Below are 14602 nucleotides of genomic sequence, written 5' to 3' on the forward strand. Positions count from 1 at the left end.
AGTTGTCTCAGACCAAGCAGCTGCCAAAAATATACAGTCACATATGAGCAGGTTTTCCTGTGTGCTTGTAACACTAGACACGTTTGGCAATAAAACTCATAATTGAGTAAATCAGAAAGGAGTGCAGAAATACAGTACAGTAGCAAGAACTTGAGATTACAATTTAATTACTAGTTTGTACAATGAAAATTGTTTAACAATCCATTGCTTCTAACTGTTGCTTTCATTTGTTACATTTAGCCGCTATGTAAAAACATGTACTGAAAGTGAAGACACTGAAGGTTCCCTGCATTGCTGTAAGGACCATGGTATCAATGGTAATGGCCCAAATGGAATACATGAAGAAGGATCTCCAAGTAAGACTGAAATATCTAAACTTGTTTCGTATTTGGTGTTGAATTTGAAATGGAATTTAAGTCTCTAGTGTTTTTCAATTACTGTCATTCTGTCTCATTTCTTCCTCTTTATTCCAATTGCTTAAGGTGAAATGGAGACAGATGAGCAAGATGATGAATCCAGCCAGGATCAGGAACTTCCCTCAGAGAATGAAAACAGCCAATCAGAAGATTCAGTTGGGGGTGACAATGACTCTGAAAATGGATTGTGTACTGAGGATACTTGCAAAGGTCAACCACTCACGGGACACAAGAAGCGATTGTTTACATTCCAGTTCAATAATTTAGGCAGTACTGACATAAACTACATCAAAGATGATACCAGGCATATTAGATTTGATGATAGGCAACCTAGGCTTGATGGTAAGTCACAGGGAACAGAGTGGGCAATATTTGGTTCTGAGACTCTTTTCTGACTCTCACGTTTCATTTTCTTTGTGTGTTGTTCGGTATATTTTTCTTTTAGATAGTAAATTCTATATGAATAACTGATTTTTTTATTACAGTTGGCTTTTTGAAATACAGAAATTTTATGTGCTTCAGTTTTTTGTAATTAATTCATTATACCATTGTTTAATTTATTTTGAAGAGTGTTTGCACTCTTACTGATACAATAGTGCAGTCAACAAGGCACTATTGTTAATACAGTTTCATGTAAAGCAGGAAATAATATTAAGAGAAAGCATTTATTTTTAATCTTAGAGAGATCTTTCCTTGCTTTGGATTGGGATCCTGAATTGAAGAAGAGATACTTTGATGATAGTGCAGCAGAGGTAAGCTGTTTATGTTGCTCCCTTTTCCAGCACAAATAAAAACTAAACATAAAAAAATGCAACTTAACTAGTGTGACATACGAGATTGTAAGTCTCCACAAGAAGAAACAACTATATCTTTTTTCATGTCCTTCTTAGTAAATAATGTTGTCGTAAATAAACTTCATATATACATCCAAGTAATTAGCAAATCTGAGGCTTATGAACTGGAAAGTAAATATGAAGCTGTGGAAACTTTTTACTTGAATGGTTTCTGATCAATTTTTCCATATATAGGAGCTTTGTAGTTACTGTTTATAGTAAGACGACATCACTAAAATGAGTTTTGTTTCATTTGTTCTCTTAACTCAAGAAATACTTCTCTTTAGGATTTTGAAAAACATGAAAGTGTGGAATATAAGCCTCCCAAAAAGCCTTTTGTGAAATTAAAAGACTGCATTGAGCTGTTCACAACAAAGGAAAAACTAGGTGCTGAAGACCCATGGTAAGCACAAAAAATTATATTCTGTGGTGTATTTCTCAAAATTAATCAAGACCACACTTGAACATAGAGATCAGTAACTGATTTATTAATGGTATTTTGAATCTTGTTAATTCTAACATAGTTGAAAATTCTCAGAATGCTTTTTGTTTTGATCCATTACTTAACCAAAATTTTTACCGTGTACAGCAGGTTATATTTGTAAGGAACACATTTAATGCATTCACAGTTAGGAGGAAGGATTTATAGTTAAGGTGCTCTAGTCCATGAACTTTGATGGACAGTGAATGAATAATATTGTGACAAATTCAGTGTAGTTGTTTAAACAAATATTCCTTTCTGAGATGAGAGAGGTTGGTGCATACTGTAGTTTCCTTATGCAAATACATAACATTTATGGGATGGGGAATGTCTGTAGTCAATAGAAACCCTCAAATTCATGTTCTAGCTGTTAGGTTTTTGGCAGAGACTCCTATTCATGGTTCTTCCAAATTATAATTTGGAATCATATCTGAATATTCATAATAATAGTATGTTCCCATAAGATCCTTTTTTTCCAGGAGTTTTTTAGCAGATAATCTTTCATCAACACCTTTAACGTCAGAATTAAGTTTGAAAAGAGAGTCTGACAGTTTTTCTTCTGTGGATACCCAAAGTTTTGGAGCATTCCAAACATTGTCACCAGAGTTTCTCCTATATTTTTGCAGGGTAGGGAGGTAACTTACAAAATCTTTTTTTTCTGGGTTTGCTAAATTATAGAATACTGGATAGACTGATTGAGATACCAACTCAAGTATGGTGTGAAGCACTTCCATTTTGGCAGCACATTTTAAGCTGAGTATTTTAACTACTAAATACAACTGCAGAAGTCAAGCAGCTGCTACTAGGTGCATCTCACTGGAGGTCATGAACCACATTCCTCTCTATTTGTTAGGTCATCACAAGTCTAATGTACAAGAGTTCATCATCTCTAGTCCAGCACTGTTTGTATTCTACATATTCTAATCCAACTGGGAAAACAGATTTTCAATTCCAGCCTGCCCTTACAGTTCTCCTGATTTTTTGTCATTATCTGGTGTTGCTATTTAAAGACACTTGTGCAGTCTTTTCATTAGGATTCATCTCTTTTCTTTCCCCTCCCCTCCTAGATTTTTACTTGTTAGATGCCAAAGTGTAGAATATGCATAGACTGCTTCACAGAAGTTTCTGCCATTCATTCTTACTTACCTTCCTCCCTGAGCATTAGTTGCCGAACGATTCAAGTACGCATTGCAGGGAACATAAATTTCGAAGTCACAGCCTGTTCAATACTTGCCTGCTAAGAAGGGAAGTTTCTAGTAATGACTTTCTCCAGGTTCCAGGAATCACTGTAATCTGGTTTTAGATGGTAGATGGGATAGGGTGGTGGATGGATGAATTTGGAAATTGAAAGTTGAAAGAATCACAGTTGTTTGATATTTTTGGCGTTTTTGTGATTGTTAGTTTCTTAACAGTTTATCTCTTTTTCATAAAATACAAGAATGCTGTGTTCTAACTAAGAATACAGGGATCTGATCAGTGATGTAGGAGATGAGAATCCAATATTGAGGGATGCTGCTTCTGTGTTAATCATGTTGAGCTTCACTGGGATCACACTTGCACATTGTAAACTGGCAGGGATATCTATGGCAATAGTAACAGAACATGAAGAGTGTTTTTTGCTCATTCAGTTCCTCCTGTGAATGTGAGTTTCTCTCTGGTAATGTGTTTTAACGTATATATGGACTACAGTTACTTAAAATTGATGGTTTTTCCTTTTAGGTATTGTCCAAACTGTAAAGAACATCAGCAAGCTACTAAGAAGTTAGACTTGTGGTCACTGCCCCCTGTACTGGTAGTTCATCTGAAGCGCTTTTCCTACAGCAGATACATGAGGGACAAGTTGGATACATTGGTTGATTTTCCAATAAAGTAAGAAATCCAAATATTTTGATGCTAGAAGTATAAAATCGTGACTAGGATATATGTTTAATACAGTAGTTACATAAAATTGGTTTGTTCTCAGCTTCTATGAGAGGATCCAGTAAACTAATGACAAAATGCTTCTGGGTTAAAAGCATAAACTTTGCAAAATAATTATAATGTAAAAATGTGGAAGACTGCTTGTTCCTGTTCCATTTCTCACAGAGTGAAAGAGAAGCACTGGCAGAGTAGTGTGGTGTATTTTTCTAGGACATATGAAGTAAAGGGCTCTGAGACCACCAAACTGTGGTTAAAATGCTGTTAACATGACTGAATTTTGTTGTTTGTTTTATTTTGTTTTGCTTTGTTTTTTAACAGTGACTTGGACATGTCAGAGTTCCTTATTAATCCCAATGCAGGGCCTTGCCGCTACAACTTGATTGCTGTCTCCAACCACTATGGAGGAATGGGAGGAGGGCATTGTAAGTTGATTTCAAGTGTCATCAGTCTAGATGTCAGTTTTTCTTTCCATGTTGATTTGATTGAGGTACTGATCACTTTGAATCAATGGTGCTTTTTAATGGTTGAGGGACAGTTTTTTTCCATTACCTTGAAATGCTTTCACAAGTATTTTAACACAAAATTCTGTATGCAATGAGCTTTCAAGGCTGATTGTAGGTTCTTTTATATTTCTAGCTATGCATATTGTGAAAAGAGAAAACACATTCCTTGTGCTTTTTCTTGAAAGCAGAGAGAAAAAATGACTGAGGGATTGTATTTTGATTGTCCTTTTCAGTATACATTGTTTTTAGAAGGGAAATGTTAGTGATTAAACTCTCTTTGCTAAAAATAAAGTGTTAAAGATGTTTAATAGTGATAATGAGGTTTAGTTAGTTAAATATGAAGTGCTTGACAGTAACACACTCTAGTAACCAATTGTACTACATCTATGAAAATACAAAGTCCTGAGACATTGTACTTTTTTGTCCTAGATACTGCTTTTGCTAAAAATAAGGATGATGGAAAATGGTACTACTTTGATGACAGTAGTGTGTCCACTGCAAGTGAGGACCAGATAGTGGCAAGTATCTTTTATGTTTCCAAATTTGGGACTGTTGATGTTTTCAGGAAAAATGAAGGGTAAACCATGAAACTTTTGTTAAATTTGTAGGCAGTAGTTTGTGTTCCTTCAAAGCACAGTATAGAAACCAAAAACGCTCTGCTACAACATGCAAAAATAACTGTAACATAAACAGTCTGGATTTCTTTGTAATTTTACCTTGTATACTTGGAAGCAAAGAAAAAGAGTTAGTAACCTGGATTGTAAATGTTTTGTTGGATGTCTCACGAACATAATGTACTGCCCTCTTTTACAGTCCAAAGCAGCGTATGTGCTCTTCTACCAGAGACAGGACACAATCAGTGGAACTGGCTTTTTCCCACTTGACCGGGAAACTAAACAAGGTGCTTCAGCTGCCACAGGCATCCCACTAGAAAGTGATGAAGACAGCAATGAAAATGATAATGATATAGAAAATGAAAATTGTATGCACACTAACTGATGGGAAGAACTAGAAGCCATAAGAGACTCTCTTACTGGGGATACGGATTGAAAGAGTGAAAATGCCCACCAAATTAAGTATAAAAATCTGAGATGGGGAGTTTCAGATAATAGAATGTAAATCTTTATTACATTTTAACATGTGCAGTACTTGAAGTGAAACAATAAAAACTTAAACAGAAATTGTCTCTAATGCATTTACAGTCTCATATTCACAAGATATATATAGGAAATCACAAATAAACCCCTTTTAAGTTTTCTGCTGCTGTTCTGATGGATTATGTTTTCTTTTGTTTTGGATGTGAATTAATAACTAAAATATTAAATCTGTGGACTTCTTATATTTACTTTCCTAGTACTGCAAGAATACTACTGCCAAGTCTAGTTTCTGGATGAATATACACATGTTCCTTAGGCTGCCAACAGACTACAAGTAAAATGTTATAAATACCTAAAGTAGTTTTCTTGAAACAAAAAGTTTTTGTTTCTCCCTATTTTTCTTCTTTTTAAATTCGGTCTCAATAGAAGAAGTAGCTTGAAAAAGGTGTTTTAACCTTTTGTGACATAGTGGAACATCCAGAATATTACGTTTATCTTATTTCTGCTGTGGAACAGGTTCTGGATTTCATGCTGCATTAACAGAAAGGGTTTTCAATTAAATGTAAGTATCCATTGTTGCTTGTTGGAATCTACTCTGCAGACATAATTCCTGTTATCTTGCTTCTAAGACATGCATAATTTTTTATCTGATAACAGTCCAAAATTTAAATTGTGCTATAAGTTCTCTCTCCCCAGTTTTTGTAGTTTGACAGCTTGCAAACTACTCTGTATTAAGGTCAGAGTTAATAGTATTCTGTATCCATAGTAATGACTGTGTATCAGGCTTAGTTGAGAATATTTTCAACATGACCTGCCTTTAAATTGTTAATTGACAAAATCACTTTAAAGGTAGGCCTGTTAATTTTCTTTGTGTGTTCCGGATGGAATTCACCATAGCCTTACAGTGTATCTGAAAAGGTAACTCATAAGAGAATTGGCATTTGCATGTTCAAGTCAGAACCTGTACAGTATATAAGGCATACAAACTCCAAGTTGGATTTCAGTTAACTGTGTTCAGGGGTCCAGGATGCCAAAATAAGTGTGAAAGTTTGAAAATTTTTGATTTGCTGCTTTCCCTTTGATCTAGTTGGAAGAATGTATTGTTGATTTGCATACAATACTGCCTTTGAGAGGGGCTCTTAAATGTGGGGGCACATGTCACATATCTACTACCTGGAGAATTGCTTTGTGTCCCACTGTTTAAAATTTAAAAAAGAAAAAAGCAAAAAGTATGATGTTCTTCACTTGAACTAATCAAATACAATAGGTTATAAATTGTGTATTGTAAATAAAAGTTCACTCTGTGAGTGCACATTTTGGTAAATTATTTATTTATGTTAGCATTAAAAAGTTTAAAAAATTGCATTTGACCAGGATATAAATGAGATATGTTGGACATGGCTTTGCTTTATACCTTGATATTAAACTGGTGTTTCATCCTGGTATTTTAAAGCTGCTTTGAGGTTTTTTTTTTTTAAATGTAAACTAACCTCCTGCATGACAGAGGTTAAAATTTTGTCTGCACTTGAGTTCACTTGGGTTTACATTTGAAATGCGCATGTTTATTTATACAGATTTCAATAAAGCTATTCAAGGCCTTATTTAGTGTTTCATTTTGTTACAAATTCTTTTCCCACAGTGTTTGTGTCATGGGTAGTCTTTGTCTGAGACTCATATTCTCAGTTACAAACTAATTATGTAATGACCAACAGAGAACAAGATTATAGTGTTTCAAGTAGATGGCATATATAAAAAGGTTTCCTCTCATCATCGGCCTTAAAACATTTATAAGACTGTAAAAACAGTGTCAAAATGTTTGTTTGTGAAAGTAATACTGGAATAATAATCAGATGCAAATACTCTAATTGTGAGATGGCTGGGAAATGAGAGAATATATTTAAGATTAGAAAAACCCATGGGGTTGGTGGGGGGGGAAATGATACAAGCTTTTGGAAGCAATCCTAGAGAAGTGGTCAACTATTTGAATAACACATACAAGCAGCCCCCCTATATTCATGCTCCCATTTTTTCCATACCTTGTTAGCCTAAAAACTTGTTTGGAAAAACCACACAGAGCAAAGGATCTGATTTCACTTACCAGAGTACCTTAGGAGTTTGTAGATTGGAGCTTTAATATCTGATAACTCAGAGTCCTAATGTACTTCATTCTCCCTTTGAAAATGAAAATAAACACACACAGAATGTTAAATTTGAAGGAATGTACTTACCTGCTAATAATTTGATCTTCCAACTAGAATTTAAAAGGGTATTGATCAAAAAGTAACATTTAGTTAGGGAAAAAAGTACATAGATTTTTTTTATTATTATTGTTATTTCAGCTTCCAAGATTGCAAACACACAGTTTGTATAATCAGCTTCTTAATCACAGATAAAAATCAGTAATATCTCTATTCGAGTGTCTCAAAGGTTTCTGGGAATTCAGAATTCCTTTTATAAAACACATTCATGTGTCAGATACAGTTCTTCCAGTGTGGACATGCTTTAAAGTACAGAAAGTATATTATGCTTTACAGTGTTTATCAAAAGTTATTCTCAGCTTATTATTTATATGGAGAAGAGTATCCTAACACCTGTTAAGAATCATGTCAGATAAAAATCTAGCATGCTTTTTTTCACCAAAAAGTTTGCTGTCAGTAAATATCAGCATAAACTCTAAAATTACAAGATTCAGTTAAATTTCTTAACGTGACGGTCACAGAAACAAATCACAGTAGGAAAAAGAAGACTGCTTGCAATTCCCACTTAGTGAATTTTGTGACAGCAATATTAAAGCCATTAATTTAAAGCCAGGCTGGGAGGGAAGGAGAGATAAAGAAATGCTGCCCAGCACCTCTTGTTTTGGTTGGCTTCAGACAGTTCTGGATGTTTTGGTGCAGATAGCTCCGTGCTTCATCCACCTAAATTAAAGTCCCACCTGCCTTCCTGGCAGAATGAAGTTAGCAGCTTCCTTTAGAGCTGATGAGATGAGAAAACTCAGATGTTCTGCAGTTAATGATGTGGAAATAATCTGCGGCAGCTACTTGCTGTGGGAAGGCCACAACCCCTTCTAGGTTTCCCAGGATGTTAACCCTGTGTTATGGAGTGTAGTGTATTTTTTTCAAGAGATTTGAAATCTTTAGAAGGAAATCTGTACGGCAGGCAAAGAAATTAATTGGCAAACCCACTAGTTTTCTTTAAAAATTGTGCTGCTTGCTTTATGTCAGAGTTGTAGTTGCAGGGTATGGTTTTTCTTTGTTTCTAGGTACTTGTTACTTTGACAAAATCACCATAAATGTAGTGAAACAATAGGAAAACTATATCTGATAGAATAAGCATATTCTTAGTCTGCAGGCAAATTGCTCTCTTCAGATTTTTTTTTAGTTCTCTTTCCCTGGAGGGTAAACATTGTGAAAACAGTTCCAGTTCTCTAGTTCTAAGATTGGATGCTTTACTGGCATCATGTTCTCCTGAGGCAAGCAGAGAGACCTGTCATACTGAAATTACATCTTGGAATAACATGGGAAGCCAGAATAGTCTAAATGTGACAAATTTATTTAGGGAATGAGCTGAGGTGCTGTATGTCAGGTAGTGTTAACAGTCATCCTGGGCCAAATTATGCAACCGTTAATAGAGGACTCTCTATTGATAAAAAATTCACATCAGTCTATATGGTTTAATAAAAAGTAAATTTTGTTATTTGTCAGGGCAGTAACTGAAAAAGACAGTTGATAATACAGATGCACCTAAATTATTACAGTACTTAGCACTTAATTGTCACTTCAAGTATCACAATATTCTCATCAAGACACGAATGTTACACAGTATCATCCAACACAAAGTTTAGGAAACAACCTACAACCTCAAAATAATTTCCATTAGGCAGTCATTGTGGAATAGAGATGTTGTTGAAGAAGTTTGTGGCACTTGGTCTTAAGTTAACATTTTTATTCGGTGTGCAAAATATTCAGATCACATCTACAGAATGTGGAAAGTAGTAACTACCCCTATATCCTCTGCAGCCCCAGTAGACAAGCAATTCAGCACTAAAACAGTGGCACAAGAGCTAGTCCTTGGGTACATAAGCAGAAATGAGAAATTAGCTTAATCTTTCTGGGTCTCCGGTAAGGAGCCTGTGAAAATACAGTTTGAGTTCCTACCTGTTCAAAGTTTGGTTTGTAACCTGGGACACATTATAGAAAAAAGTTACAACCCCATGGTAAATAAATTTTCACTGACACATGGGGAGAAGAGTTACTTTCTCAGAAATACTACTCTTAAGTGGCTCAATTTGTACGTGACACCTTATGAGGGGGGACTTTATGCAGGGAGTCTTGGAGTGTAGGGAAACATTCAAAGAACTAGTGGTTCAAAACTGGAACAGGACAATCTGAAACAGAGGTAAGTGTGGGAGTCTTTTATGCAATTATTTAAAACAGAGAGGGAAGACACTGGCAGAACAACCAGCAGAGGCAAGTGATGGGTTGTTCTATTAACTCCGGGCTACATGCCTTCTCTGGGTTACAGAGGGAGGCAACTGAGAGGTGCAAGGGCCCTTCCCCTTCTGGGATGGAAAATTAGTCTGAGTCATCTCAGCCACCTGCCCCAGCTTAGAGATCTTTGAATCCATAAACATCCTGTTCTTTTCAGAGGAATTTTCCTCCCTCTTTAGACCTAACTGTACCCATTAAAAATCACTTAGAAGTTTTGAGTGGAGGCCTGAATACATATGTATTTGCTCCAAGCTCACCATGGTTTGAGGGAAGGTCTTTACTCACTAGTGTTATAATTCATAAATAGAGGAATAAAACCCATGCTCTTGTTCAGCACAGCGAATGGTATGACTTTTCTTCCCCTCTTTCACCCTGGTTTCCAACTAAAACTCATGCAGCCACTCCAAACCCTCTCTGTTATACTGTCCTAGTTCTGGCCAAGGACATGAGAGATGGCGCCTGGAGCTGTGTGTGCATGCCCAAGTCACTGTGCTATTCCATATTATCTTACATCACGGCCAGGAGCAGGGAAAGGGCTCTCACTTCCCAGGACAGGGCAGGTGATGCTTTTCCCAGGGAGAAGTGGGGTAACAACTGTCCTGACCAGAGGGTTTCTCTACCATTTTCCATTATTTTGGGCTTGCGGGGAAACAGGGCACGAGAAGGGGCAGAGGGACATGTTTGTCTTGGAACTGCACAGCACCAGATTGGGTTGCTTGGTTATACATTTTTGGTATGTAAATCACTCTCCTTTTTTGTATACTTTTGTTATGAATAGTGTTGCTGATATTATTCATTTTCTTATCTCATTGCTGTTTCCAGTAAGCTGTTTTTAGCTCAAGATCTCTCTTTTCTCTCTCACTAGAGGGGTGAGGAAGCGGAGCGCCTGTGTGGGGCTTAGTTTCCAGCTGGGCTTAAACCATGGAAAAGACCTTTGATTTATTATAATGTCCTCCAAGTAACACTTTCCCCCCATTAGAGCCTATACCAAAACATACATCTCCGTTTTCCTTCTTTCTTTTCCATTCAGGAAGAGCATCCTTGCCTCTCCAGGACAACTGCTGTTAAAACACAATGACCCATTCATGCCCCTGTTGAAAAATGAGTAATTCTTTAAAAACAAAAATTAAAATCTACATATCATGCAATTGGTTACAGGTCTGCAACCAGCTCTGGAGGCATAAAGGCATTTTCCAGAACAAAATGAATGCTGTCTGGAAAGACATCATATGAGCTATTCTTGTTTTCAACATCTGTCAATGTTCTAAAATACATATTATGCTCTGGGTATTATGTAAGTGTGTCTTTTGCCTGAGAAGAAAGTCTGCAAACACAAGGGACAGTAATTACTGACTTTATCATCTATACCTATTAAAAACAAATACAAATAACATATTGATTTTAGGTATAGGAAATAATGTCTCAGCAGATGTCTTCAGAAAATTTAAACTTAGCTATTTATATAATATTTTTGAGATAAGGTAGTGCAGATTAAAAGATAAATCAGAGAAGACTGTAGTACCACTTAATATGGGAAGTATATAGGTTATCCTCCATGTAACCTTTGAAATTCTCCTTGGTTTATGTCACAGTCAGTCGGAAATTGTAATTTAGGAAGCTCATTTTTATGATGCACATTGTTTCTGTAATATCAGAGAGGAAGAAATAGTGCAGAACTGTGAATGTATATAAAAACGATGAATCACACTAAGACAAGCCAAGAGTACGGAGAAGCCTATACTGCATGAATAGAAAAGATGATTGTAATGAGAAAATAGCTGTAGGATACTACTAAGGAGATGGTAAAGGATTTCAAAAAGGAGCAGTGTCCTATGGTAAAAAAAAAGCAACTACTGCAAAAGTCATTAACAGGCAACCAGAAATTAAAATCTTTGATAGTGGTAGTTTGTCTTTTGGAGATACAACAAAAAACAAATTTGGTTTCTAGCAATGGATTTTACTTCTTAGTGAAAGATAACAGTAAACCAATGGAAAGGAAACAGTCCAGAGGTAATTCCAGCACATTATAAGGATTGGGAACTGAGTTCCTCATAATTTTTAGGAACTAGTTTACAAATGAAGGTTTGAAATGTCCTGAAGTGGGGGGAGAAAAGAATCACAGAATCAATTAAATTGGAAAAGACATCTAATTGAACAGCACCATATCGACTAGATCATGGCATTAAATGCCATGTCCAGTCTTTCCCTAAACACCTCCAGGAACAGTGGCTGCATCACCTCTCTGGGCAGCCCATTCCAATGTCTAATCACCCTTTCTGTGAAGAAATTCCTCGTGATGTCCAAACTAAACCTCCCCTCGCACAGCTTAAGACTATGTTCTCTCATCCTGTCAGAAGCTGCCTGGGAGAAGAGGCTGACCCCACCTGGCTAAAACCTCCTTTTGGTAGTTGTAGAGAGTGAGTGACCCCTGAGCCTCCTCCAGGCTAAAGAACCCCAGCTCCCTCAGCTGCTCATCAAAGGACAATAAAGTGTCAATTAAAGTGAAATTAACTTGGGTAAGGCTGGTCCTGGCTTTCTGTGATCTTGCCTCCAATAAACAAAGACATTCAAGCCCACCAGACATTTGTATCACCCATAATGAAGTGTGGTTGAGTGGGTCAGTAGTAGAGCCATTTGGTAAAGAATCTATCAATACTTAGTACATGTTAACTTCTAATTTTATAATTCAATTGTTTATCAAATGTTCTTAGATCATGGCATGGTTTAGTTAGTCATGACTGAAGCAGGGAAGCAAGGCCCTTAGAAATAAACAGCCACAGGAATCTACTGATGACCATGCTGTCAAAGGGAAATAAGGTTTCAGACTGGCTGAACAAGTTTTACATCCCCCTTAATGATCTGCTCAGTAGCTCCAGGGCTTGGCTCTCAGGTGGAACAGTGAGTATTCAGACCTGGAATTTCCTATGCTTTAGCCAGCAGGTAGCCAAGAGCACATCCATGCACTGGTGTGTGAAGAAAAGTTGTTAAGGTGCTAAGGATGGTCACTGTTGGGTTTTTCTATGTGAGTCAAGTAGCATCTCCACCTCTGTTTCTCTTTTTTCTACACTTGACAGAAAAAATATGTATCATGAATGGGCTGCATCATGCAGGGAAAATGACAAACAGATATTAATTCTGTTATTTGTGTAAGGGAATGAAAGATAAATTCAGTCTAAAGCACAGAGTAATGTTTGTTCCCCAGGCCAGCCACATACTTTCTTGTTGAGCTGGAAAGTACGAAGGGCATGGGAGATGGTGATAAAATTTTCTGATTGTCATATCTCTATTGGTCTGTTGTTACATCGCCAGCTCTAGCACAGCAATAAATTAATTTAAGAATTGGACAGCAGTTCTTTCTCACAAAAGGTGTTACCAGGTTCAGCTGATTCAATTACCAGCACGCAAAAGGCCAATAAAAAAAAACCAAAAACCAACAACAACAACAACAAAACCCCCCACTACTTTGAGAATCTGTTTGAACAGGATTCAAGGAAAAAATGGAAAAACAGCTTTGCTGGCTGGTTACATGAGAGTCTTGGAAGCATCTAACCCTTTGGTCAAGAAATTTGTGTGTAGGCCCTGGAGTTCTGCACTCAACAGGAAATCACTGCCAAGTACCTGGTACACATCACTAGTACCTAGTACACATCATAGGTCTGACATTTTGGGCGTTGCTGCTTAACACTGTTGTGAGTGACCTTAAACAAAACGTGACACAGTTACCAATAGTTTGCTAATGGCAAAGAGGATGATCCCAGAGAGCAGCTGGGATTGATTTTTTAGTTGACAAAATGAAACAAAATGTGCATTAACTGTAAGCGTACAAACAAAATGGGTACTAACATGTAAACATATGCTCACACCTATGCAGAAAGGAACACAGGCTAAATTAATGAGGAGTTTGCACTGGAAAACACACTTTTCAGTCTGCTGGTAGATCTAACTTCCTTGCACAACCACAATCTAAACGAACAAGGACTTAATTTCTATTCCATAAAAAACCCCAAAGAATACCATATACTAGGGGGAAGTGTATTACTTCTTTTAACCCATTTGTGTCACAACAAGTACTCTTTTGGCCCACTTCTTTGGTCTGTAATTTAAGGAGCTACTGAAGTGTTCACATAGTGAAGAGCTTCTTTGTGCTTACACAGACCAACACAATGCATAGTTGTTATAAAAGGCTACAGGACATATTTGGTATTAATCCATCTCTCACTGTCTTTTAATTTAAAATTTAACTTTGTCTTTTGATACCAGTATCTATGTTCAATCTGAGACAAAATTTTCTCCATTGTGATTCTTAACTCGGCAGTACAAAAAATCACCAGAGACATCTGCAAACACCTTTACTTTTCCACACAATTGTTTTTTCGTATCCTGAAGTTAGTTTAGTACTGCCACTACTTACAGATACATATCACTTGCAGAAATATACAGGAGGGTAGGTAAAGTGAACTCAGAGGAAAATCACAACTCTTCACATAATGATGAAACCAATTCAGTGCCACAGTGAATGAAATCTGATAGTTTTGCCTCTGTACAGTATGATGACAGAACCCTGTTCTCATATACAAAGCCTACATCTGCATACATCTTCCAGGATGGGCTATAACTAGGACTAAACACCTGAAATTAATACAGCCGAATGCTATCCCATGTTTAATCCAATTAAAAGGACTGATGTGATCATTTGGAATGAACATTAGGTAACTTAATGAGTCACAATAGGTCTCATGAGCATTTTTGTTGCTAATTAGGGCCATAAAGCTACAGGGAATTATTTCAATCACCCACTGCCCATCACAAAATAACATATAATTTAATAACAAAGCAAATCACAACATAATAATTGCAGTGCA

General features: G+C 36.6%; 1 protein-coding gene across 4 annotated transcripts in view; it reads left to right on the forward strand.

The window, feature by feature from the left end:
* USP15 (ubiquitin specific peptidase 15) overlaps nt 1-6851 on the forward strand; it is a 60393-nt gene extending 53542 nt beyond the window's left edge. For all 4 annotated transcript variants that reach the window (XM_064422530.1, XM_064422531.1, XM_064422533.1 and 1 more), the window contains 8 exons: nt 241-356; nt 483-758; nt 1098-1168; nt 1537-1652; nt 3450-3599; nt 3969-4072; nt 4583-4671; nt 4967-6851. In XM_064422530.1, the coding sequence (XP_064278600.1) occupies nt 241-356; nt 483-758; nt 1098-1168; nt 1537-1652; nt 3450-3599; nt 3969-4072; nt 4583-4671; nt 4967-5152 (1108 nt within the window). In that variant the 3' untranslated portion in view covers nt 5153-6851. The remainder of the gene's footprint in view (nt 1-240; nt 357-482; nt 759-1097; nt 1169-1536; nt 1653-3449; nt 3600-3968; nt 4073-4582; nt 4672-4966) is intronic.
* The last annotated feature ends 7751 nt before the right edge of the window (nt 6852-14602 follow it).

Source organism: Passer domesticus, chromosome 5, assembly GCF_036417665.1.
Source record: "Passer domesticus isolate bPasDom1 chromosome 5, bPasDom1.hap1, whole genome shotgun sequence".
Lineage (NCBI taxonomy): Eukaryota > Metazoa > Chordata > Aves > Passeriformes > Passeridae > Passer > Passer domesticus.